General features: G+C 39.9%; 1 protein-coding gene across 2 annotated transcripts in view; it reads right to left on the bottom strand.

Moving 5' to 3' along the window:
• The window catches only part of PRMT3 (protein arginine methyltransferase 3), a 109,940-nt gene that overhangs the window by 43,374 nt on the left and 40,452 nt on the right, over positions 1–26,114 (bottom strand). For both annotated transcript variants that reach the window (XM_034769794.1, XM_034769795.1), the window contains exons 11-12: positions 11,757–11,835; positions 164–351 (exon numbers count right to left, since the gene is read on the bottom strand). In XM_034769794.1, the coding sequence (XP_034625685.1) occupies positions 164–351; positions 11,757–11,835 (267 nt within the window). The remainder of the gene's footprint in view (positions 1–163; positions 352–11,756; positions 11,836–26,114) is intronic.

Below are 26,114 nucleotides of genomic sequence, written 5' to 3'. Positions count from 1 at the left end.
AACACCTTGTTGCATTTGTTCCAGGATTTCTCTAGATTAAATATGCTTTATTAATCTTTTCATATTAAAAATAGTTATGTTTGAGAATTTATGAATGGAAATAAAAAACCTGAAGAATGCATTTTTTAGTGTTTTTATTTTATAGAGGTATTTGGTACAGTACCTTAACGACACTGGCTTCAGATATAAGTGTGCTTGGATCCACTACCTCCACAACAGCTTCTGGAATTACAGCCTTCTTCATGCAGGACATGTTGAAGCCATATACATCATCCCAGAAAGCTAGTCTATCTGCATGTTTATTCTTATCACCTATAGCCACCAGGCTAATGGTGCAGATGTCTGGATAGACTGTAACAAACAGAAAGGACTAGAGGTGAAAAAAGAATGAGAATTCAGATGCTCTTTTATGTTTTTTAAATGAGCAACAAATGAAAAAAGGAATTGATTTTAGTGCTTTCACAGGGATCCAACCAACAAACAGTTTAATAGGCTGAAGTCCTTTTAGCCACAGAATATGGATAGGCTAGACCAGTGGCTCTCAACCTTTCCTGACTACTGTGCCCCTTTCAGGAGTCTGATGTGTTTGAGTAACCCTAAGTTACACCTTACTTAGGAACTACTTGCTTACAAAATCAGACATAAAAAATACATAAATGTCAAAGCACACTATTGCTGAAAAATTGCTTATTTTCACCATATAATAATAAAATTAATCAATTGGAATATAAATATTGTACTTACATTTCAGTGATTGTATATAGAGCAGTATAAACAAGTCATTGCCTATATGAAGTTTTCCCCACACCACCTTCGCAACATGCCTCAGGAGAAGATACCTCTATGGTTGAACCACGTTGTCAGGATATGGAGGGGAAACATTCCATGGAGAATGCCCTGGGCCATAGGGCATTCTTCGGCTTTTATGCTGAAACTACCCATAAGTGAGTATACAAAAGCCTGAAAATTTACCAGGCAGCTACTAGCCAAAGGCCTTTAGGAAAACTGAAGCAAACCTACTAGCAATGTCAAAGGGCAAATCCCTCATGAAATGTCCTCCGCCAGAAAGGGGTAAGAATGACGTGATGCCAATTGCAGTGCTGTCTATCTTTTATATCAGCTTCTGGCTGATAGATGTTTGATGGCATTTTTAAGAAATACCTTCTGATTGCCAGAAAGGAGGAGGAGTTCTCTTCCCCTTCTTCCTATCTTCAAGAAGTCTCCTCCCCACACACACTCCATTTGGGACTCTACCACTCCGCAACTTCCATTTGTGATTGCTCCTTTCCCATGAATAGGACCAGCACCTGTCTCTGCTTATTGCTTTCCCAAACAGCAGTGGGTGACTGACACTCTTGTTTAACAGTTCACCAGTTTCACTGTGGGAGGTCATGGACCAGCATTCACATCGCACTCCCTGCCAGCACCCGTCCCAGGCCGGAGAAGCCAATGATCCAATCAGTGGAATGAATTTGACGACGAAGCCTGGTCACGTGCCACTTGAAGCACACTGCACATATGCTGAGAAGTGAAACTGGTTCTGTGGCAATTTCACTCAGTTGCTGACTGGAAAAGTTGTGAAGAGCAGTAGCACTGGATACCGCAGTCTGCAGTCTCTGGAGAACAGCACTGCATCAGCCGGAAGGTTATCCTCACATTGGAATTAGAAGTTAAAATACCACCTTACCTTTTGCAGAATAGATGGCTACGATTCTCCCCACAGGGAAGTTTCCTACTTGCCACTGGTGAGATGTTAAGCTTTTATTGGAGGATTTATCATTAATAAATACACACAACCAGACATTTTTTTGTCTAAATATAAGTAGTAAACACATTGCAGGGCACTTTACCGTTTTAATGTTTTTACAGAGAAGTGCGACAAAAGGTAATACAATTCAAACTAGGTTTCTCTTTTCTTTTCCAACATCTGGTTAACTGTAAAATTGATTTCATCTTCAATACTTGAAATTTTAAGCTTTATGAGAATGAGCATGATGGAATCAGTGAGATGTGGGGAATGTATAGGAAGACAAATATACAAAGAGATTATGTAATTTTTCTTTTTAATACACTGAAAAGAGGAAATAGTAGAATCATAGAATATCAGGATTGGAAGGAACCTCAGGAGGTCATCTAGTCCAACCCCCTGCTCAAAGCAGGACCAATCCCCAGACAGACTTTTGCCCCAGATCCCTAAATGCCCCCCTCAAGGATTGAACTCACAACCCTGGGTTGAGTAGGCCAATGCTCAAACCACTAAGCTATCCCTCCCCCCAAATAATTTGTCACCCCAGATGGGACTTGACCCTGCAATCCCTGGCTTAGAAAGCCAATGCCTTAACCATTAGGCCACTGAAGCGCAATAGTAAACTGAAAGGTACTTGTGTAACAAAAGCAGGTTTATTCCAAAGGAAGTCCTCCTTAGTTTAAAAAAAATAAATAAAAAGGCATCTTTGCTAAAGAAGCCACTCTCTTTCATACAAAATATTCAGTAAGAAAGCATCATCTTTGACAGTTGGAAAAAGTTCTACATAAATAAGCAAACATGTTGTAATATTCTTAACAGATACTATACTTTCTGGCTAGCGCTTTTAAATAGCCTTAATTAACAATATTTGTAAAATCTAATTATTAACTACTCTAACACCCCACTGATTAGGAGACTATCATCCCCACTCTACAGATGAGGAAACTGAAGCAAAGCTATTGACTTTTTCCAAGAGAGAGCTCTGATTAACTCAACAGGAAAAGGCAACATGATGAGAGCTAAAAGGGCAGCAGCCCAACATGTACTGTTTGCAACAAATCAGTTGCTTTCCACACACCTGACAGCTGTCACACAAAACCAGCATCTGGCTTGTGAGTGGTTTCCTGGAGCAAGTGACAACGGGCTGCAGTTTCTCAAAGCTCCCCTATTGCTGGTCTGTGCCAGAGAGTCTTGCAAACTGCATTTTGTTAATTTTTGCCTCCCAGCATTCCGAGCCTCCTCCTGGATCACAAGGGACACCCCAATGAGAATGCAGACTATGTAATAACTAACGGACGAAGCAAGCAAAATGTCCTGAATGTTACTGCTGTTCCATGAATTGGCTAATAAGATTTGCAGGAAGGGTTCCAAAACAATTAGGAATTTTGCTTCCAGGCCCAGCAGAGGAAGGGAATATTGTGATGGTACTCTCAAAATTGTGTGTGTGTGTGTATTGGCCAGATCCTGCAGCTCATAGTGTGGTACAGTATATAAGTACATGCTAGCAAGCAGGTGGCACTAGGATTGTAGCGTGTGAGGGAGGAAATGGCAACCTGCAATAGGTATGTAATACAGTAACTCCTTGCTTAACATTGTAGTTATGTTCCTGAAAAATGCGACTAAGTGAAACGATGTTAAGCGAATCCAATTTCCCCATAAGAATTAGTGTAAATAGGGGGGGTTAGGTTCCAGGGAAATTTTTTTCACCAGACCAAAAGATTTTTTTATATATTATATATATCACACACATACACACACAGACAGTATAAGTTTTAAACAAACAATTTCACAGCGATGATGATTGTGAAGCTTAGTTGAGGTGGTGAAGTCAGAGGGTGGGATATTTCGCATGGAATACTTTACTGCTAAACGATGAACTAGCAATTGGCTGAGCCCTCAAGGGTTAACACATTGTAGCCTCACACTTTACAAGGCAGCACGAATGGAAGGAGGGGAGACAGCATGGCAGACAGACAGAGACACACAACGTGTGTGTGAGAGAGAGATGTGCATTGCTCCTTTAAGTTGCTGACCCCACTCTAAGTATATTGCCTTTTTAAGTAGATCAGCAAGCTGAGACAGCAGCTATTGCCAGGAAGCTCCCTCTGTCCTGAGCCCTGTCGTGTGTCCTCCCTGCTCTATGGAAGATGGGGTAAGCAGGGTGCAGGAACAGGGGAACACCCTGACATTAGCCCCGTCCTTCCTTTCCCCCACACACACCAAGCAGGAGGCTCCCAGGAACAGCTCCAAAGCAGAGGGCAGGAGGAGCACATGGCAGTGGTGGGGAGGGACAGCTGAACTGCCGGCAATTGATAGCCTGCTGGGCGGCTGCCGCACAGGGAACTTAGGGGAAGCTGATAAGAGGGCTGCCAGTCCATCCTGGTTCCAAGCCACCACCAGCTAGCTGCAACGGGCAGCTCTTCCTGCAAGCAGTGGACAAAGCAGGCGGCTGCCGAACAACGTTCTAAGGGAGCATTGCGCAACTTTAAACGAGCATGTTCTCTAACTGATCAGCAACATAACAAAACAACATTAACCGGGACAACTTTAAGTGAGGAGTTACTGTACTACCTTGATCGCGTCCATAGTTCTGAGCCATTGTGTCAACGGGAGATGATTTGCCTTGTATGTTAAGCCTGAAATAATACAGGTTTGCCATCCAATTGCTTTAAAATTACTTCCACTGTGTGCCAAACTTCTAAATCAGCTGCAAAACTTCTGATTGATTAGCCTAGAGTAAGCTCTAAACAGCATTTGGAGGGTAAACACTAAGTGCCCAAATGTAATCATCTTTAGTTTATCAACCAAACATGAATTAACAAGCCTTGTTTAACTTTATGTACAAGACAGTGTTCCACAGCCAGGACACATGGGTAAAGGACCATAACACATGTGCCACTGTTTGTAGAACTATTTGCCCTTTTATAATATTGCTCAGACCATAAAAGAGATTCTGCAGTTACTGCGGATTTCCCCACCGTAATGATTTTTAGAACAGGAACATCTCTGGAAAAACAGACAAGACTCAAGATCCCCCCCCACACACACACACAAATAGCAGGAACAGGTACAGCTATGCTTAAGTTGTTTTTAATCTTATCCTGCAAATGGGATTTTAACAATTTTATGCAACAACGTAAGACTTAAATTCTTACATTTGGTAACAACATGACTTCACATACCCTTATAAAGGGACCTAAATGGATGTTTGACTTCCAAATTATCTGTAATAATTACACATCCCATGGTGGCTATGGATTTATACCATGCTCATCACCATGGTATCTTAGTGCTTTACAAAATTAAGAGCTTTTGCCAGAGATGTAAATGTTGATTCTGATACTTAGATCATCCAAACGACACAAGTTCCTATCAGTTAAAGTCTCTCCTTTCACCCCATTTATCCCATGATTTATAGGAAAGTAGGTCTGTAAATATTTAAAATAAGTGTCTTTAATCATATTGGTCAGTTTCACTCCCCATCCTCCTTGTTGTTTCTAAAAATTAAACCCTCCCCACTCCACCTCTGTCTGACCCACTCCTAACCTTTTCCCATCCAATCCTGACACGTGTCATTTAGTTTTCTCTGACTGAAGCTATAATTGAATACTTATTCCATCTCACAGGTGAAATTAACAAAATGCTGATTGGACAGAAGCACTCCGCAGCCAGCTCACAAATTCATAGCTTTGACATCTGTGTCCTTCTCGACTCACTGCCCAGAAATCATTTGTCACTGGTAACAGCTCACGTGGTGAACAGAGTAAGACGGGAAATCCTTTATCCCTTAGCAATGCCTCACAAATTTCAGGACATTAAAGGGTGAGACTATAAACCTCAGGGTATATAGAAATAATTCCAAGTGAACAATAATGTCATCTGGTCATGAACAAGCAAACATGACTTTTCCCCCCCCCCCCCCCCCCAAATGGAGATTGTGTACCTAGCCCACTCACAATCGCTGTGTATTTCATCCAAATTTATGGGAAAACACATGCCTGAACAAGAAAAAAAAGCTATGCATAATGAACAGATAGGCATTCTGTAACAAGAACTTTTCATTCCCAAATAAAGGTATTACACCTCTACCTCAATATAACGCGACCCGATATAACACAAATTCGGATATAACGCGGTAAAGCAGCGCTCCGAGGAGGCGGGGCTGCGCACTCCAGTGGATCAAAGCAAGTTCAATATAATGCGGTTTCACCTATAACGGGGTAAGATTTTTTGGCTCCCGAGGACAGCGTTATATCGAGGTAGAGGTGTATATTCTGTACATATTGAGACACCCTGGCATCCCAACATTCACCACTGTCATGTAATTAGGATTTTGTACAAAGTATGCCTTGTGAGGTATCATTCTAAAAGTCTTGATCTGCTAGACATTAATATCTCATTGGATTGTATGTGCTATTGTCGTATGTGAAGTCGTATGTGAAGTTATGAAGTTTGGCTATGTATGTGTTACTGAAACATGTTGCAAAGTTGAAAACCCCTACAAGCAGCCTTTCAGGTACAACAGTAAAAAGGCCAAACAATATTGGCTTATTGAGAAAATGCACACAAGCACAACGATTACCCCAGGAACTGTGTATAATAGAAACCTCTCAGAGACAGCACTACACAATGGGAACTCTTTGACCCAGCAGAAGAGCTTTTCAGCAAGTGGGAGGAAGATATAAAAGGGAGAAAATGACATCATGATGGGACCTCACTCTCCCTACAACACCACACCTGGAAACTCCTGAGGAATAAAGACTGAACTGGGGGGAAGTGATGGTCCCAGGCTAAAGGGATTTCTAGCTTATGTATGAAAACCTGGGAAACCCAAGCTGAAAAGCCAAGGCAGCTCGTGTCTTAAGAATCTGCCAGCCTGTTTATCACTCAGGGTGAGAATTTGCTAATCCCTACCCTACCTATCTAGTGTATTAAGCACAGTTTGCAGTTTTATTTATTTGTTAGGTAATCTGCTTTGATCTGTTTGCTATCACTTATAAAGGCTTAAAATCTATCTTTTGTAGTTAATAAACTTGTTTTGTTTTGTCTAAAACTAGTGTGTGGAAAGCATAACTTGGGGCAGAAAGCTGTGTATATTCCTCTCCACATTGAGGGAGGGGGCAAATTTCACGTGCTTACGCTGTACAGTTCTCTGTGCAGCGCAAGACAGTATAATTTTGGGTTTACGCTCCAGAGGGGTGTGCGTGCCTTAGGAATTTAGCCGAGCCTCACCATACAGAGCTGATCTCACTACGTACGTGTAGCTGCAGATGAGTGTGTCCCTATCTGTATGTGTGCTGGTGGGGACTTGAGGGCCTGTTACAGCAGTACAGTATAAATGGAAGCCAGGCTGGTGGGTCAGGCAGGCTCAGTGGTACCCCAGTTCCAGGTGGCACCCCGAGGGGAACCAGTCACACACATCACCCCAGATATTTTGCCATCAATTGTAAGCTTGTAAAGTAAGTTGGGGCAGCTAGTATCTAATTGATAAAGGATAAAACTGGAGATCTAGAATCCGTTCCAGGCTCAGCCTGACTTACTGCAAAAACTATAGACAAGTCACAACCTCTTTCAAAGTCAGGAAATTTGACAAAATAGAGACCCTAATACTTATCCCCTCGTAAAGTGGTTAGAGATCCAAGAATAAAATGTGTTCCAAAGTTCAGAACCTTAATATTGTACCTCTAGCTGAAGGCTGGCCAGAAAGATTCATCCTACAACTGATTTATACTTTTAGCTGTCTGGGTTTGGAAGTGTCTTTAGTTCTACTGCTATTCACATGTACTGAAGAACTGACCTTTTTGTGCTATGGAGAGTAGGGATCTTTTGCTGCCTGAACCCCACCTGCTGGCTGATTTATGGGGTGACATTGGTCTGTCTCAGAGGCATCCTATTCACCTTCCATACCAGCTGGCAAAAGAGCAGTGATTATCAATGCCTAAAGGAAAAAGTATTCTATTTAAAAGCTAGCTAAACGAGCTGGACAGACAGAGGTTGAATAATATGGAATCACTTTGAGGAAAAAAGGATGAGAGAATTCCTAGGACTGCTGCTGAACCAGCACGTTCTGTCCCTTGAGGAAAAAGTGGAAGGCTCAGATTTCTAACACTCCTTCCAGCAGTGCGGATGGAGAGCAACATACCATCTCCCTTTTGCAACATGGATAGTATGCTAGGTTAAATGGGAGGTCAAAGATTTCTTGGAGTTTGAAGATGTGCTTGGAGCAATCAGGGGGAAAAAAAGCATTGCTAAATGCCACTGTTATATTAAAGATTTTTGACATTCTGTAATGTACCTACATTACACATTTCAGGACAAGGACTACCTATTAATAGGTATCTGCAGCAAGCTTAACACAATTGGATCCCAATTCTGACTGGAGTTTCCGTGCACTATTGTAAATCAAAAAGCATTAAACTGGAGCAACACTACATATTATTATGATGTTTTTTCTTTAACCCAGAAACACTAATTTCTTGTTCGCATGTGTAATCTTCAGCTTTATAACTGAATTCCACACATATCCACAAGAGTGCTTTTTTTGCTGCTGTGCTTCTAATCGCATGATAGCACATTGCAATCAAAACAGTGCACTGCAGTGAGCGCTGTTACAAAGTCATTAATCCAATCATTAAGTCAGCGTAGTGAAACTGAATACAGGCATGGTTAGTACAACATGCAAAAACAATGTGAACAGCTGCAATAGAAAAGGTCACTATGAAATCTAAGAGAGGTAGAAATCTTACATTAAGAAAAATGTATACAAATGCATAGTCTAGACAACAGTATCACAGGAACAGTATGAAATATTTTAAAGACTTATTCATAGCACCCATTTTATTACTACCAAAACCACCTAAATTGGGAAAATTAGTCTATCCAACCCACCTCTGTCTTTTTTGTTCTAGAAAAAGAGCACATCTTCCCTGGGATAAACATGTATGTGTAAAAAACCATGAAACATTGCCACATTTATAATCCTTGCCTTTTTCATAATGCTTCCTGTGCCTAGGAAAGTCTCTATATGTGCCAAGTATATTAACTACTTACCTTAAAACCCAATTTTCCCACCATCGTTTCTCTAATTTACTGCTATATTGCTTACGCCCAAAAATTAATGCCAACACTTTCAAACTTAATGCACAAAATTTGGTTTGCATCTCTTATTTGTTACCTTTGTGGCTCCTTTCTTTTCCCCTTCTAAGTCAGTTACCCTTATTTCCTGTCCAAGTGTCTTAGCATATGGAGTACCGTAACTCCTCGCTTAGCATTGTAGTTATGTTCCTGAAAAATGCGACTAAGCTAAACGATGTTATGCGAATCCAATTTCCTCATAAGAATTAATGTAAATGGGGGGGAGGGGGTTAGGTTCCAGGGAAATTTTTTTCACCAGACAAAAGACTATATCTATATAATACACACACACACTATACGTTTTAAACAAGCAGTTTAATACGGTACACAGCAATGATGACTGTAAAGCTTGGTTGAGGTGGTGAAGTCAGAGAGTGGAAAAGGGTTGGATATTTCCCAGGGAATGTCTTACTGGAAGAGCTGAGCCCTCAAGGGTCCATGCTGGATCCAAAACTGTCATTTCTTCTTCTGCCCCTTACCCAAAAATCCAAACCTTCCTCTCTGTCCAGACAACTAAGACTCTTGTCCATGCCCTGAGCATTGACCATCTTCATTAATAATGGATCACTGAGGCCAAAAACTTAGCAAAATTGATTTAAAAAAAGATTATGCATTTATATGAATAAAAAGAATATCCAGTGCTATAATAGTCAAGGCTAACAAATTTGGAAGAGATAAAACCTCATACTTCAGGGTTTAAGCCAATCTTTAACTACAAGGGACTAGGAGGAGACCTAAAACGCAATGTAGATTATCCCACATCTCTTTAATGCAATTTCTTACACAGTCCTCTGAAACACCTGATCCTTGTCACCGTCAGCCATAGGATATTGGACTAGACCGATCACAAGTCTGATCCATATGTTAATTCCTATGTCCTTACTACAACTTGGGGGTAGTGGGGAAGTTAAAGACTTCATTATCGATCTCCATGTCATTCAAAAAATAGCCTTCAATAATTTCCATGCCCACTCCAACCACGTCAGTTCTCCTTTACTTGAACCCCTCCCTTCATTTCCCTTTGCCTTCTACATAAGTTGTAGGCTTCTCTTCAAGGTCCCTTCAATACTTCTGAGACCAAGCCTCTTATCACATCTCTACACTTATGTTCCACCACCAACTATAACAGTCTTGATACACAATAAATCTTCTACCCCCCCCCACTGTCATTTTCACACCATTCTCCCTGAATGCCCTCCCTATGCCAGCTTGTCAAGCCACCCCTTCCTTCAAACACCTCCCTAAATACTCCCAGGTTCTGTATTGTCCACAAGTAAAGAAAAAGAACATCATTATCAACACTTTTATTCTGTTGAATCTGTACTGATGAGGCAATGGACCAATTATCATTATTATAGGCAGCTCAGTTTTATATTGGACAGCTGTCCAACATCACTAACACTAAAAACCTTTCTGACTCTGTATAATACGTTGGTTCTTGCCTCTCAAAAAACTGTTACTTCATTGTCAAATAGGTGATGGATCAACACTAGCATATAAATAACCACAACTACCAATCTACAACTGCAGTACTAACAACATAACAACAGATTCATAGTTTATTTAATCTAAGATAATATATGGTATCACTCAAAGACAGACCCAGGGTTCTTGAAATACTGAAAGCCCATCTGGTAACTGACCTGTACTTTTCCCTGGCTAGGCACAATTTTAATTAAGCCACTTATCTGTGCATGTAACTAATTTGTGAATAAGTGACCACCTAGTGACTCCATTTTCTATTAGAAAAACAAAACTGGGAATATTAAAAATCCCCAAAATTAATTTTGGTAATAGAAAGGAGAATTGAAAGCAGTCAAAAATTAACTAGCATCCTGGGAATGAATGAATATATACATAATTGCAGTGGGAGGAGGGGTGCAAAAGGTGGTGACAGGGCAGATTTACTAAAACTTCAATTAAGGAACTGAACTAGAAAGCCTTGGCCCTGGTCTACACTGCAGGGGGGAGGAGTGGGGCACGACGGGGGACGGAAAGAAATCGATCTAAGTTATACAACTTCAGCTACGTGAATAACACGTAAGGGTTAGATCGACTTACCGTGGTGTCTTCACCGTGGTGAGTCGACTGCTGCCGCTCTCCCATCGACTCTGCTTGCGCCTCTCGCGGCGCTGGAGTACAGGAGTCGATGGGAGAGCGCTCAGGGGTCGATTTATCGCGTCTAGACTAGACTAGATAAATCAATCCCTGCTGGATCGATCGCTACCTGCCGATCCGCGGGTAGTGAAGACATACCCTTAGTGTAGTTCCTAATTCAGTTTCTTACAGCTGGGGGCTACTTCAGAATAGCGTAGTGTGCGCATCCAAATAGAGCAGACACAAAAATAAGATGGAGAGGGAAAAGTGTGTTTTTCTTAAATATGTTATTTTGAAGCATGGACCTGGGTAGATTTAAATGACTGCACCCCCAAATGGTTAAGTTCCTCCAGAAATAGACCAGCTTTAGTTCTCCATGTACATAGGGCATATAATCTAAGCAAAGTTAATATACTTTTCAACCTTAAAACAGGTCTTGGGAAAGACTGCATATAGCACACTGAAGGATTTACATAGGTGAAAATGAAGTGGCATGCAGTTTCTGGTTGCAAATGTACCCTGTTATTTACAAACTTCCAGGGTTTTGTTTTACTGCAAAGTGTTCTTGAAAACACCATTAACTTTAAGGCCTGAATAATCCCATCTAATACTCTTCTATTACCTCTATGGTAAATGAATGCCTTGAAGCTTCCTCTAATGGAAACATTTTTCACTTCGACTGAACTCTCTCAGCCATGCATAGCATATTGTAAGCCTTTAGGTTCATTTGGTTTCCCCCCAGAGTTGGATTATTTATTAAAAAGAATTCTGAACCAACCTGAGCCTCCCTCTGCCAGGTACTTGTCCTTTGCGTAAATGACAGAATCCAGCATAGACTCAAAGAGAAGGAAATAGCCCTGTACGTGGAAAGAAAAAAAAAAAAAGATAGTTTAGAAAGAATTGTTTTCTATATCTGCAAGTCAATGCAAATATTTGTTATTTTACCAGTCCATCATCTCCTCCTATTGAGTCACTAGAGAACTTTCAGGCCCCAAAGGTTATATGATAAAGTTATTAGCAACTAAAGATAAAGGCTTAGAAGAGAAGAGCTATCTAGGTTCTTATATAGTCCCCATGACCAGAGTATGAGTGCCTTACAAAAAATTAATGTTTTTCCTCAATTTTGATTTTGAATAGTATTCCTACAGCAATGTTCTAGTTACATAGAGGAGCATCATGAGTTTCTCTAATGGCTAAAAGACCTGCTAAATTAGAAGTTATATACATTAACTATTCCATGCACATTAATTCTAAAATATACCTGTAACGTACAACTGCAAAAGTGTTTCTAAATTAATGTATTTTGATTAAGTTTCAGGCAACACAGGTATACTTGTGTATTTACATTACTTTCTAAATAGGATTCCAAAAGAAATCTTGGAACTAGCCAATGGAACTAGACATGGATTAGAAATCAGATCTGTTGAACTTCAGGAGCGATGAATTGTGTGTGTTGATTTGACTGTATAGTAATTCAAAATTAATACGAGACAGGAAAATTCCTTTCCACTTAAAACTGGAAATCACAATAAAATGACTATCAAAGAGATAAACACCAAAAAGAAAATGTTTATGTTGTTTAGCATCTGTAACTTGGTGGTATTCTGTACTATCTTGGACAATACACACAAAATCTTCCCCAGCACCCCAGAGATACCTGGATATCCTATATTCCATGAATTTGTAACAGGATTCCATACCAACAGCATTGCACATCAGCACACACATTTATAGGAAATAATTTGGTTAGAGCCTTGAGTGATGGGTAAATTCTGTATATTTCTTTTGATAAATGTTTAGGGTTTAGATTTGTATAAGACTAATTGCTAAACTCTAATTGTTAGAAACAACATATTATGCAATTTTTTTTTAAAAACGTCAAGCCAATTGTTTTCTGACATGCAATACCAATGCCAACAGAAAGATAGTATTAGAGGGCATTCACCCACGAAAGCTTATGCTCCAATACCTCTGTTAGTCTTGAAGGTGCCACAGGACCCTCTGTTGCTTTTTACAGATTCAGACTAACACGGCTACCCCTCTGATAGTATTAGAGGAATCAGATAATTTATATACAATAGCCTTTCAGTAGTCACAGCATGCTTTATAGTACATGCAAATAACCATTGTTCTACAAACTGGCCTAGCGCCCATCATGCCACAGTCCTTGTATTTTCTGGCTTATAGAATGGCCCTTATCTTCACTACTATTATACATTTCCTCTACATTTGTTTTTATACTTCTGAAGCAACTGAGGAAAAAAAAAAGTTAACTCCGATTTTGTATTTTCATTTGGAAGTCCTTATTCCCACTCTATTTAAAACAAAGTTTATTGATACAACTGGACCTGTGCCAGTAATTGAACTTCCACGTGGAAAACCCAGATTTAGGACTTTCACCATAACCCAGAGCAGCAGTGATCAATTAAAGAAATGTGAAAAGATTAATCACTAGAAAAAGGAATATTTCGATTTTAGTAAGATGAATACTTTTACATTTGTAACTATTGAAAAAAAATTAAGATTAAAAAAACAGTGAATACTGGTAAACACGTCTGCAATATACACAGTTCTAATGGCAGCTATGTAAAGTAGAGGAATCTTTGCCTGCTAATGTAACTTCTACATTTTTCAGTGCCACACCATTAAAGCACATCGTACACTTCTGGTAGGGTATTGCAAAAGCCTGATCTATAAAGGGGGAGGGATAGCTCAGTGGTTTGAGCATTGGCCTGCTAAACTCAGGGTTGTGAGTTCAATCCTTGAGGAGGCCACTTAGGGATCTGGGGCAAAATCAGTACTTGGTCCTGCCAGTGAAGACAGGGGGCTGGACTCGATGACCTTTCAAGATCCCTTCCAGTTCTATGAGATAGATATATCTCCGTATATTTTAAAATGTTATCTGCATTTCCAGAAAGGAAAATGTTTTATGCAGGGGAAAAACCAGACCACAGAAAACTTATTAAAAAAATTCTGCACTTCAGACTCCAATGCATAGTTTAATATATTGTTTGTTCAAACATGAAAGCGTTTATCATTTTCTACACAAGAAAAAAAAAGAAAGCCACCAGGCTTTTGCAGATGGTATGCATTTTCAAAAGAAAACCAACTCAGAAAATACTGTTCATAAGTGTGCATCACTTACATTGGATACTCCTGTAATTACCACCAAATAATATCACAGTTAAGTGTAATTATAACTAAAGTACCATTAGCCAACAGCATGCAACACTGAATAAAAAACTATCAGACAAGCAAACTCTCTATCATTGCTGAGTCTACTAGAGAATTAAAACTGTCCTCTGGGATGCTCTCTGTTTTGGCTGTTCCACTTATATTCTTATAGGGCATGTCTTAGCATATACTTATTTCTGCATTTTTACCACCATCCATATATTAAAGATCTCTACAGTCAATAGCCTATTATAATTCCCCCAGAAGTTGGCACACAATAGAACAACATTAAAGCCAAGAAATGCAGAGTTAACAACAGAGTTCCTTTTTAAATTCACCCTATTAGGTGCTGGAAGTTGCTAATACCTGGGGCAGGCGAAAATCACCTGCTATAACTAAGAAAAAATGGCAAATTGGGGATGACAACAGTACTTAAAATCTCTCAGACTTAAAGGAAATTTCCATCACCACACAGAGCAGCTCTGAATCCTTTCATACAGTTTGTATAAATATAGCCAATACCTGCCAAATACAGATTTTGAGTAGAATATAGGCAGTTTAGTTTCCATATATTACTTTATTTCAGCAATTCCTACAGCATGTATGGTGGCAGTTCATAGTTTTACAAAAAATTACATAAAATAAAATAAGTTAATCAAATACTAACCAACTTTAATTCTGGTGGGCTCTCACTCCAGAGCGTCCTGAACTAAAAGAGACCAAGGCCAACTGAGTGTTCAAAACCAGGCTCCATTACTACATGCTAAGCAATCAATCTTACCTGATGTGACAGGTAGTTACTCAAGGTACATCTACACAGGAGAAAAAAAAACCTCATGGCTGGCCCAGGTCAGCTGAGTAGGGCTTGAGCCCTGGCTGAAAAATTGCTGTGTAGACAGACATTCAGGCTCTGGGATCCTGTGCAGGCCGAGGATCCCAGAACTCGGGCACCAGCCCAAGCCCGAAGGTCTACACAGCAATTTTTTTTAGCCCAGCAGGCCAAGCCAGAGTCAGCTGATCTGGGCCAGCCATGGCGGTGCTTTGGGACTTCTATCCCTGTAACTGTACCCTCAAGGAACCAGGTCTCAGACCTTCCAGGGCCTTTAAGGAGGACAAACATTAAAACTACACACACACAAGCCCATACAGAGACTAATACACAAGCACATTTACACCAGCCTAAACCATTCAGGAGTTGAATAGCTTCATTTTTGCATTAGCCAGAGCTCCAGAAGTAACCAATGGTAAAACATACTGGAGATCACCAGAAGGGGGAACGAATTGTTGTGAGGACCTCAGTAGAGAAGGCTAAATAAATCATTCTCATAATTTCTATAACAACAATGGCTTACCACTGCACAGTAATCTAGAAATTCAGAAGCAGTGACTGATGTAGTAGGACCTTGCGGCTATAGGTTATTCCAAAACATACTGGAATACCTATACCAAGAAGAGCTGAATTGTGAGATCCACAAATAGTAACTTAAATTCCTATAATTGCCCAACAACTGAGCTGATAATACTCATTTACTTTTAGCCATCAACTGGTGTTCAACCATAACAAGATCACCATTTCCTATGCTATAAAATGACATCCAGGCAAGGCTGAAATGTTTTTAGTCTATAAATGCAAAGTAGAGAATGATTTTTTTTTTTAGAGCTCTTAAATTAATGAAGAGATTACCTGGAGTTTCCAATAATGACCCCACAAAGATGTGGGGTTACTGATACTCATGGCAGTCAAAAAGTTGAAGTCATTCAATGATACAGAGACACTAGATACCTGGCTTGTTTTCACACAATCTGATCATAACATTTGTCAAGTAATAAGTATTTCCTTCTCTAGTCCTGCGTCCTCCACTAATTTGCTGTCACCAATAGGAAACCGTTGCCTTTATTTCATTAAACCAGAAGTAGGGTATAAAAATCCCAACAATATGTCCCAGGATGAATACTATTCTCAATGATGAAGCCAGCTCAAAAGTTAGCTAGTATCACTCTTACTTACATTTACCCTTGCATAAGGTAAATGTAAACATTTTGTTAACCTTTGCACAATGGTTAAAGCTGAACTGCACCAGCCATGGAGGTGTTCCTATATTTACAACAAACCAGAGAAGGGGAGGAATTCGCTTCACCTCCTCTGAAGAAAAGAGAAGGATATGCACTCATTACTTTACTCCTATCTTTGCAGTTACAAAAATAAAATAGTTAATTTAGCAACAGACTTTCCATTTCTTTTGGCAAAGAACGAGCCCGGGTTCTAGCAATATATATTTAAATTAATAATTCAAACATACTTTAGGAATAGTTCACCTGATTTTAGTTATAACACCCAAATTCTCAATTCTGATTTAATTTGGAATATTGAAGACTAATGCCCTAGCATTTAATATAGGAGTCAGCGTGAGTGAGGTCATGCTCACATGTGTCTTCATAAAGACCACCTACTCAATTTTGTAAGAAGTTCTAAAATAGATGTTGGCAGCTGGCTTTAAGTTTCAATGCTATGGATTAATTCTTCATGAAATTTCTTCTAAAATGCCTGCCAACTGCAGTGACAGACAAGGAGGATGAGGCAATATCTTTTATTGGACCAACTTCTGTTGGTGACAGAGGCCAACAGAAATTGGTCCAATAAAAAGATATTACCTCACCCACGTTGTCTCTCTAATATCCTGGGATGGACAGGGCTACAACACCACTGCATTCATGTCATCTACACCGTTTACTAATCTAATCTTAATGATAAGGCTGGATGATAAATATCCCTTACCAGCAACACAATCAGATTTTAGTAAACATCACTGTCCTTCCTTTGACCTTTTCACTGTGGCTCTGCTGGCTTTATCTGAGCCCTATGTTCTCCCCAATGCAATATAACAACCTGGTAAGTTACTGGAAACTGTGCTTGGTACTGAATCAAGTCATTTATTACCAATATCAGAACTCTTTGCTCTACGTGCTCTGCTCATCTGCAATGTAATTTAGAATGTAATTTCACAGGCTACTGCCTCACCTGTAGGGGTGCCATCTGGAAAGAGAATTATACCTGACATTTTCTCCCATGATGCTCTGGGGCATTCTTGCTTCCACACTGACAATGTTCAAGTTTAAACAAACAAACAAACAAACAAAAAACCCACACCTTGCATTAGCACCTTCAAAAATAATTACTGCAAAGGGATCTGTACTGCACAAATCTGTGAGTAGAATATTAATGCGTCAGTCTTGCTAGTGGCTGAACTAACAGACATAAAAGATGACATGTTCTCTGTAAAAGACCAAACTGAATACATGGAACACTAAATCCTGTGCTGTGGAATTACGTTTTTCCCTCTTACAAAGCTTACCATTCTTCCACTAAACAATCAATAGTTAAAACAAATTACCACGGTTCTTTTCCTTTCTTTATGCTTTACAATCATAAGTGATGAGACACTTCTCCAGCTGCGAAAAGGCAATAAAAATAGATAAACAGTTCTATGCATTAAATTCAAGGAAGGTTAAATCAGCAGACTGGCCTGAGCAATGAACAAAAATTTTGCTAAAAATTGGGCACATTCCTTTAAAGCAAAGTTACAAAAGGTCAGATCTTTGCAAAGAGACCCAGCTACAGAAATTTTCTACAGACATTAATACAAATTGTTAGTTACCGACATTAAAAAAAAAAAACTGATTTGTCAAATTTTTAAATACAGTATGAGAGGAGAGATTTACTTCAACAGTTTCACAAAACTCTTGCCAGTTGAATAGCCTATATTGCTACATATTAGTTTCCTTCTCTGTTAGTCCATGAAATGCAATACCCTGTACTCTGTCAGTCACTGAAAAATAAAGGAGTTTTCCTTAAATTGTTAAATTCTGAAGACTTGGACTAAAATCAAAGTACAGAAAATATGGTGTATATATAGTTTCAGATCAACACCTAGCAATTTAGGCATGTTCTCATCACTAAAGTGAAGTAAATGGGTTAATTTCTTTGAATGCAATAGGAAACATAGCTCTTGCAATAAAAAAGGTATACCAGTATACCTATTTAGTTACATATAGAGCTGAAATCTGAAATATTTTGTCAAATGTCATTTGTCACATCATAGAAATACAATATCCTGCAACAATATCGACAAATCTTATGGAATTAAGATAAGCGGTACTGAATAAACATTATACCTTTGGGATCTACTGGATTAAAAATGCAATTGTAAATTGTTATTGTGGAACTGTATGCAACTCCTCTAGGCAATTGACTAATATAATGTCTGGGAAGAATAAGGTTTTTTGGGGACAATACACATGAAGTGGATTTCCTAGGAAATACTTGGAAACCCCCACCTACAAACTCAGCCTTTAAAGCTTTGCTGTAGGGGGTGAGAGTGAGCGGCTGATCATCCGTTATATGAGAACAGTTTAAAGGTGCAGCCTGGATTCTCCGTGGACCAAACAGACAAAGAAAGAACTTTTGAACAAACAGCTTGGGTTTAACATGACTCAGGGCCTTCTTCCTGATCCAGCAAACAAACAGGACCTTTGGTCTATGGACAGGCCCAATCCTTAGCTAAAGGTTGGAAGGACTAGGCTTATTGAGGCCTCATAAAACTGGGTGCTAGTTCTGAGCAGAGGCTGTGATGAACTTGTGACCACAAAAGAAACCCTTTTGGAGGACTCACCTGCCAGAAGCCCATGTTGGAGACAACTTGGGGTGGGGGAAGGGAAAGAAAAGGAAATGGGGAACTCTGGTAAGCTTATTAACATGCATGTAGGTTCTCTGGTTTTTAATGTTTTCTCTGGAATGCTTTTTCCTTAAGAATAAACTATGCTTGCTTAGGAAGTGCTGTGAGGTAACTTATAACTCTGGCAATTACACTGCATACCGCTTCTCAGGGGAGAAGCAAGTAGCTATATTTAGGCAGACTGTCTTTTGCTGGGAACACAGCGATGGCAGGAAACTGCTCAGCCTGGAAATAATCCATCAGGGTGAAGAGACACGTGGGTCGCCACTCAAGAAAGGCAACAGCTGGGGAGCTGAAAGCCTGAGAGTGGATGCCCTTGCTGAACCACTGAGGGGAAATACAGCTGCAGTTGGCCTGAAATGTGACATTTATAAAACTGGTTGATAACTCTTTCAGTACAAAGTAAGACCCAAGATGGAGAGAAGGAATAACTGAACAACCTAGTTTGGCAGCCACTTGAAAAACCGCTATTATAATATTCGGTTACCTGATTAGGATTTATAGTAATAGCAAAAAGAGAACATAGGAAATGATGTACCAGATCAGACCACTAGTCCATCTAGTCTAATACCCTGCCTCCAAAAGAGGCCAGTATCCAACATTCCAAAAGAAAACAAGAAATCCTGTAGAAGGCAGCTACAGAATAATCTGTCCATAAAATCTCTTCCTTACCACCACCCCCCATTAGAGTTTATCTTATTTCTTTAAGCAAGAAGATTTTTAACTATCAAGATAAATTCCCAAATATGAGACCTGTTAGACTGGAGAAAGGTACGAGATGGAATAAACTGGACAGGGGATTGTAGTTGATAATCTACAGAAGAATATTGCATTGGCAGGTACACAAACACGACAATCAGTCTCTCAATTTTCTAGTTAAAGACTGATTTGCAGATTTTATTAAATTGTTCTTTACTTTAAAACTATTTCACAAGGAACAAATAAATGCAAAATAAAGCTGTGGAAGAATAAGCTATACAGGAACTTCATCATATGGTCCGCAGCATCCCCCATTCTCCTTACACTTTATTAACATGGCCTTCACACTATTTGAAATTAATGATAATCTGCAAGTTAATTCAAAAATGCACCAGGAAACAATATTTACTCACAGCAAACTCAAACCTCAAAACAACCCAAAAAACCCCAGTGATTTTATTAGTATTCACATCTTGCTGTGTCCTTAAGAAAGTGTAATATTGAACAGATAGAAAAAAAGCCAAACTGAAGATTTTAAAGTAGAAATCGGATACGCGCTATTGGATGTGGGTCGAAATCATATTTTAATACAACCTTACAGGAATCAATGTGTTCAGCATTTAAATAACTTCTCTTCACAATGTAATAAACTGAAAAAAATTCAAGTCTAGTTCAAAATATAGTTTACGATTTCTCAAAGAAAATATTTAAAGGTTGTGTTATTGCTGGCAAAATTATAAGCTCTTGTTTCCAAAGTCTAATGAAGTCATCACAAAAGTAACTTTGAGTACTACTGTATGTGGTAAATAATGTTAAAAGTACCAAACTTTTTAAGCTAATAAAAATGATTTTAAAAAAATAATGTACAACTATAAAAAGTGTTCGTTCTCTAGCTCCCACCACCAATAGGGAGTAATAAATGTTATTTGCATCTCATTGCAACCCCTCCCCCCTCACTAAAATGATGAGCTTCAGACTTGACTATGGTATATGTATAGCAATTACTGCAAGGAAAAATTGACAAGATTTTCCTTCAAACGTCAGCTATTCTAACAAGTGAAGGATTAAGAGACAGGAATTTGGGGTTCTATACCTGGCTCTGTAAAGGATTCATTGTTTTAACTTGGACAAGTCACCACCTCTCCATACCTCCATCTACCCACATGTAAAAAGAGCATAACAGTCTCAGAAATACTGGAGATTTCATTGAACTGTAAAATCCTTTTCAGAAAAAGAATTACAAATGTTTTTCAAGTGATAATAAAATTCCAGGCTTATTTTCAGATCCAAAAATGTAATCTAAAATTCATTCAGGCTCAAATGAGGAAGGGAAGGAATAACTAAAGAATAAAAAACCCCAAAACAGCAAAGTTAAATAGGTTTCAATGTGAGACATTTTGGAAGAGGAATATTTTGCCATGAACCCACTGGTGCAACATGATATTTTCTTTCAGTTACGTGCACTGATCCTCTCTACAAGCAGCATATAAAAATTGCAAATATGCCAAAAGGTGTTTCATGTTTGCAATAAAATACCCACCACCCTAATTTTTGTGTAAGGAATGTTTGATTCAATTTAACTACAGAACTGGCATCAGCACTTCATATAGCAGCTCTTGTTTCACAGTTAAGTACTGTACGTAGAATTACTCTAATTGCAGTAAGACATCATTGCCTCTTAAAAATCTTTATCTCCAGGGAAAGGGCATAAACATGATTCTGCCTGCAACAAGCTATTTTGCACATAATACCTGCTAATAATGCAGTATTCAGAGCAAGATTCTGAACTTCCACTTAAATTTGGTATAATAAACTAGGGTTACCATATTTAAACCTTAAAAAAGGAGGACATTCCACAGGGCCCTGGCCCCGCCCCTTCCCCAACTCCACCCCTTCCCCAAAGTCCCCGCCCCAACTCCACCCCCTCCCCTGAGCACCCCGCATTCCCCCTCCTCCCTCCCAGCCACGCAAAGCTGCCCGAGCACTACTGGCTTCACGGTTTGCCAGGCAGCCTCCAGATCTCCAGGCCCTGCGCCCCCCAGCCGGGCGCTTCCCCAGCGCAGCTGGAGCCCGGGAGGGGAAGCGCCCGGCTGGGGGCGCAGGGTCTGGAGATCTGGGGGCTGCCCGGCAAACCGTGAAGCCGGTAGCACTCGGGCAGCTCCGCTCTTCAGCTGCACAGAGCTGAGCTTTCTGGGGGGAGTTGCAGGAGTGAGGTCAGGGCAGAGTGAAATGAGGGATGATTTTGCTGCTACACTGATTGGCGGGGATGATCCTATATGCTGTGGTGCAGCAGGGTGCTATCTGATAGGGATTTGTATTTAATTGTTGTCGGGGGCCCAGGGCTGGTTTCTAGCACTCTTTTATATGATTGAATCCAAATGAACAAATACAAGCTAGATTATTAGTCATTTTAGTGCATGCAGGTGAACTGAGCACCCCAGCGAAACTACGACCCTCAGCGATCACCTCTCCAGCCTCCTGCTTTAAACCCTCATCCTGCAAACCCTGGCACAGCTGCTCAACTTCAGATTGGGGGCCCACTCACACGTGTAAAGTTAAGCACATGGGTCAGCCTTGCCTTAAGTAACAAGGATCCCATGTGCTGCTGGCCAATGTCCCAGGTAAATGACAAGTAAACGCAAAGGGCAGAGCTGTGGCTTGGTTGAATAGCTCCCAACACTTTTCGAAAGCGCCACAAACTGCCGATAGATCTGTGCAGCTGGGTTTGCTCGCTGCAGCCCGTGCTGGCAGCCAAAGGGTTACCGCCGGCTCATCCCAGCAGACACTTTATTGAGCTTTGCAAAATTGTGCCCCGTCCACCGTGTCTCCGAGCTGCCCTCGGGGGGATGGAGGCAGCGGGAGGTAAGCCCGGAGGCTGGCGGGGGGGGGGTCTCGTTTGCAGGCTGTGGCTGTGCTCAGCTGCCCAGAGGCTGCTGCAGCCAGGCTGATTAAGCACCTTCCCAGCGGGCTGCTCCCGGCGCTCTCAGCCTGTGCACAATGGCCAGGCACAGAGCCCACCAGCCCCGTGCCGCACCCAGCTCTGTCCCGAGCTCCCGGAGCCATCTGCTCTCTCTGCTCTCCCCCTCCCCCGCCCAAGAACACTTTCCCGGACATGTTCGGCTTTTTGGCAGTTCCCCCCGGACGGGGATTTGAGTACCAAAAAGCCAGACATGTCCGGGAAAAACCGGACGCATGGTAACCCTAAATAAACAAAACTTGACACCCACAGTGATTTATATCCTTGAAGCACTATACACACACAAATGCCCAAAGAAAATCCTCTACCTGGTAACCATTTGCAAAATGCCAATGGACAATAAATGCTCATATTATATATATATATATATATATATATATATATATATATATATATATATATATATATATATATATATAAGAAAAATGAGCATTGTTTTAGCTGCATCCAATACAAGAATACAAGAGTAAGTGGGAATTAATCAATTTAAGAACTACATTTTGAATAAACTGATCTGATCAGTCTGCCTGTAGAATACCCATGACAAAGGCAAAAAGTTAAATATACTGGTCATGGTTTTGGTTTATTTAAGGGCTGGATAACTGTGTGGCCAATAATATTTATAGTTCTGTAAATTAAGGTTTTCTATAGTTCAGAACACAAGGTAACTGAAGGGCATTATAGCAGGTTCATCCTTCTCTAACACCACAAGTACAATGCTAGAGGTATGGCACCTCTGCATACAAGACCAGTGGTCTAATCTGGTAGAGAGAAATCTCATGTTCCTACATTCACAGAACTGGTCACTTAAAACCTGGAAGTCTGGCAACCACAACATTTGCTTACTTAGAATCCCCACAATCACTGCTATTCTAAAGCAGCTTATTTTTATTAAACTACTCCAAAGCACTGAACATTGCCAACTCTTTGCTCATTGAAGGCACAACCTTAAATCATCACCCTGCTTTATGCGGAAAGGTAGATAAGCCTTTTAATTCCACGTATGCTAGCTACGGACCCATCTAACAGTTTGAGGACATTGCAGCTCTTCAAGGAGAGATGTATTTTTGTTCGCTCTGCAGAGTTTTTCCTGTACTAAGACTCCACTTGTAAATAGGGCTAAAAGGATAATTGCAGAACAGTAAGACGACAGAACAGTTTCCTCCAATACTTTGCCAACTTGTGTGGAAAAGAGGAGGGGTCATTACTTGGTCACTATCGTCTTGCTTCAAACCATGTTGATCATTATGGTGGGGTGGTCCTCTGCTCCAAATGCCCAGACAAGAAATCCCTGAGTCAAGCTGCAAGGCCAACCAGTCTCTCCATTGAATTCACAGCTGGTGAGGAATCTTGGCAGGGAACCTCCTCTGGTTAGCTCCAGTCTTTGGCATCATGCTTTTCACTACACACTACATGAAGGGGTAGCTGTCAACTGACCACACTTTTTCATATCTTCAGAGTAATTTACAAACTAGTTTTAATGGAGAACAGAAACAAACTGATGTCTTAGTTACATTTTGGACTTAGGAGGTAAGATGTACATTTTAGTCCTTCAGTTTTACCAACAGTGCATTCAGTCTCTGGCATAGAGGAGGACTGGCTTCTCTATTTATCAACATCCCCTGCCTGCTAACTAGCCAAGAAACACAAATAAAATTCACGGAAGAGACAAACTGCTCATTCATCCTATCTCCAAGCTTGATGAGGATAATAAGTAGAGCAGAAAGCACGAAATCTTTGTTTTAGGCACACAAAATGAGACACCCACAAAAACATTCTGTGCAATGTACCACTGGCTACCTTCCTCCATAGTTTTGTTAAGGGAAATTTAATCCAACTAGTCTGCTACAATATCTGCTAAATGAGAGCAGCGATATCTTTGCCAGTGAATACGCTCAAAGAATGGAACGCTGACAATTAAACTAGCATGGTCTAAACTCAACAATCTGTTTCCGTCATATCTTCACTAGTCTCAATTTTTCATTTTTATATTTATGTATGATTATTTCCATTCCCCTTCCAATAGCTCCACTGGAGTATGGAACTTAAATGGCTAAGTAAGAAAAAAGTTTAAGGAGGCAGCCAGCTTGGAAGCTATGTAGTAGTGCCGTGCTATACAAGATCTGCAGTTTCTAAACAAAAATGAAAATTCTCAGTAGATTGTGAATGGTACCAAGGCAACAGTAAAACATGGAAGAGTGTAATATGTCACTATGCAGGATCGACCAGCAATGTTGTTACAATGTTATTACTAGTGCAAGTAAAAAAAGTGTTCCATCTGTCATTATTTAAAAAAAAAAATCCAAGTGATACTGCACTTACCCACCCAAGATGGTACAGTATTTTTTATTCTCCCATCAAAAAGTTATTTGCTTATGGTGAGAATTTTTGCAAAAAACTGCTACTTCAATCTTGCAGTCCCACAAAAGACCATCAGTTCCCTGTCATGTAGGGCTGAAGTGTGAATCCACACGTGGCAGTATCCTTATGATAAATTCAGTTTATCATCTCTCTAACCATCTCACTTGCACCTTTGGAAACTAATCCATCTCCTGCTGGCCTTGGACTCTATGGATCTGCTAGAGCTACTTCTATATTCCAAATCTCTAAGCAGATTCAAGTAGTCACCTTTTAAAACATCCAGGGGAAGTCCTTCCCATCTCACCTCACCCAAAAAATTCACATCCCCCATGCAAAAATAAGTTAGGACAGGCAATAATTTGATCTGGCATCTGTGGAAGTCTATGATCCAATACCTTGTGACCCACAAAGGTTAGAAATAGGAACTTTAGACTCTTGAAAAGGTGAAGAGTCCCAGCTTTTCATTAGGATGCCTATCATTTGCTGTTAATTCTAGAAGGTCAAAAGGGCATTTGAATCTTTACTCATCCCCCACCCCTCAAAAAAAAACAATACTGTGTATATAAAGCCAAGAGATTTCCCCATTTTATTAGCTACAATTTTATCTCCCTCAGAGACCTGGACAGATTGACGTAATTGACTTTACAGATGAAAAATATGAAAGATCTACCAATATACATTTTTTTAACTGTAAAATAAAGCTTTGTAAGCCATGAGACATATGCAGATTTGCTTGTGGTTTAGAAACTTGTAATGAAACACTAAATCTTTATACCACGCTTTATTCTGTATATGTCACATATCTTCCAAAAACCACTCTGAAGCATAAGAGAGGGAATTCATTTGTTACTATTATCCTCATTCTTCCTCCACCTTCCCGTCTATTGTTTATCACTCTGCTAGTTTTCTGGAATAAATCTGCTGCACAAAGCTTAATCTAATCTGTTTTCCTAATGTCTGTATGGTGCATTATACAACAGTGCCATAATTCTAACAAAGGCCTTGGGAGCTACTACCATATAAATAACATTTTTAAAATCTGTACTGGTATTTTTCATATCATTGTAAAAATAAATTATTTTAAAAAACTGTTTCCACTCTGTGTGTGTGTCTGTCTAAGTATTATAGAAACCATTTCTATTGTCTTTGCTGCAGTGTAGACATACTCTAAGATGCTTTTGGAATTTCCACT

This window comes from Trachemys scripta, chromosome 4, assembly GCF_013100865.1.
Source record: "Trachemys scripta elegans isolate TJP31775 chromosome 4, CAS_Tse_1.0, whole genome shotgun sequence".
Classification (NCBI taxonomy): Eukaryota; Metazoa; Chordata; order Testudines; family Emydidae; genus Trachemys; species Trachemys scripta.
This window is presented reverse-complemented; position numbering and strand designations above follow the sequence as displayed.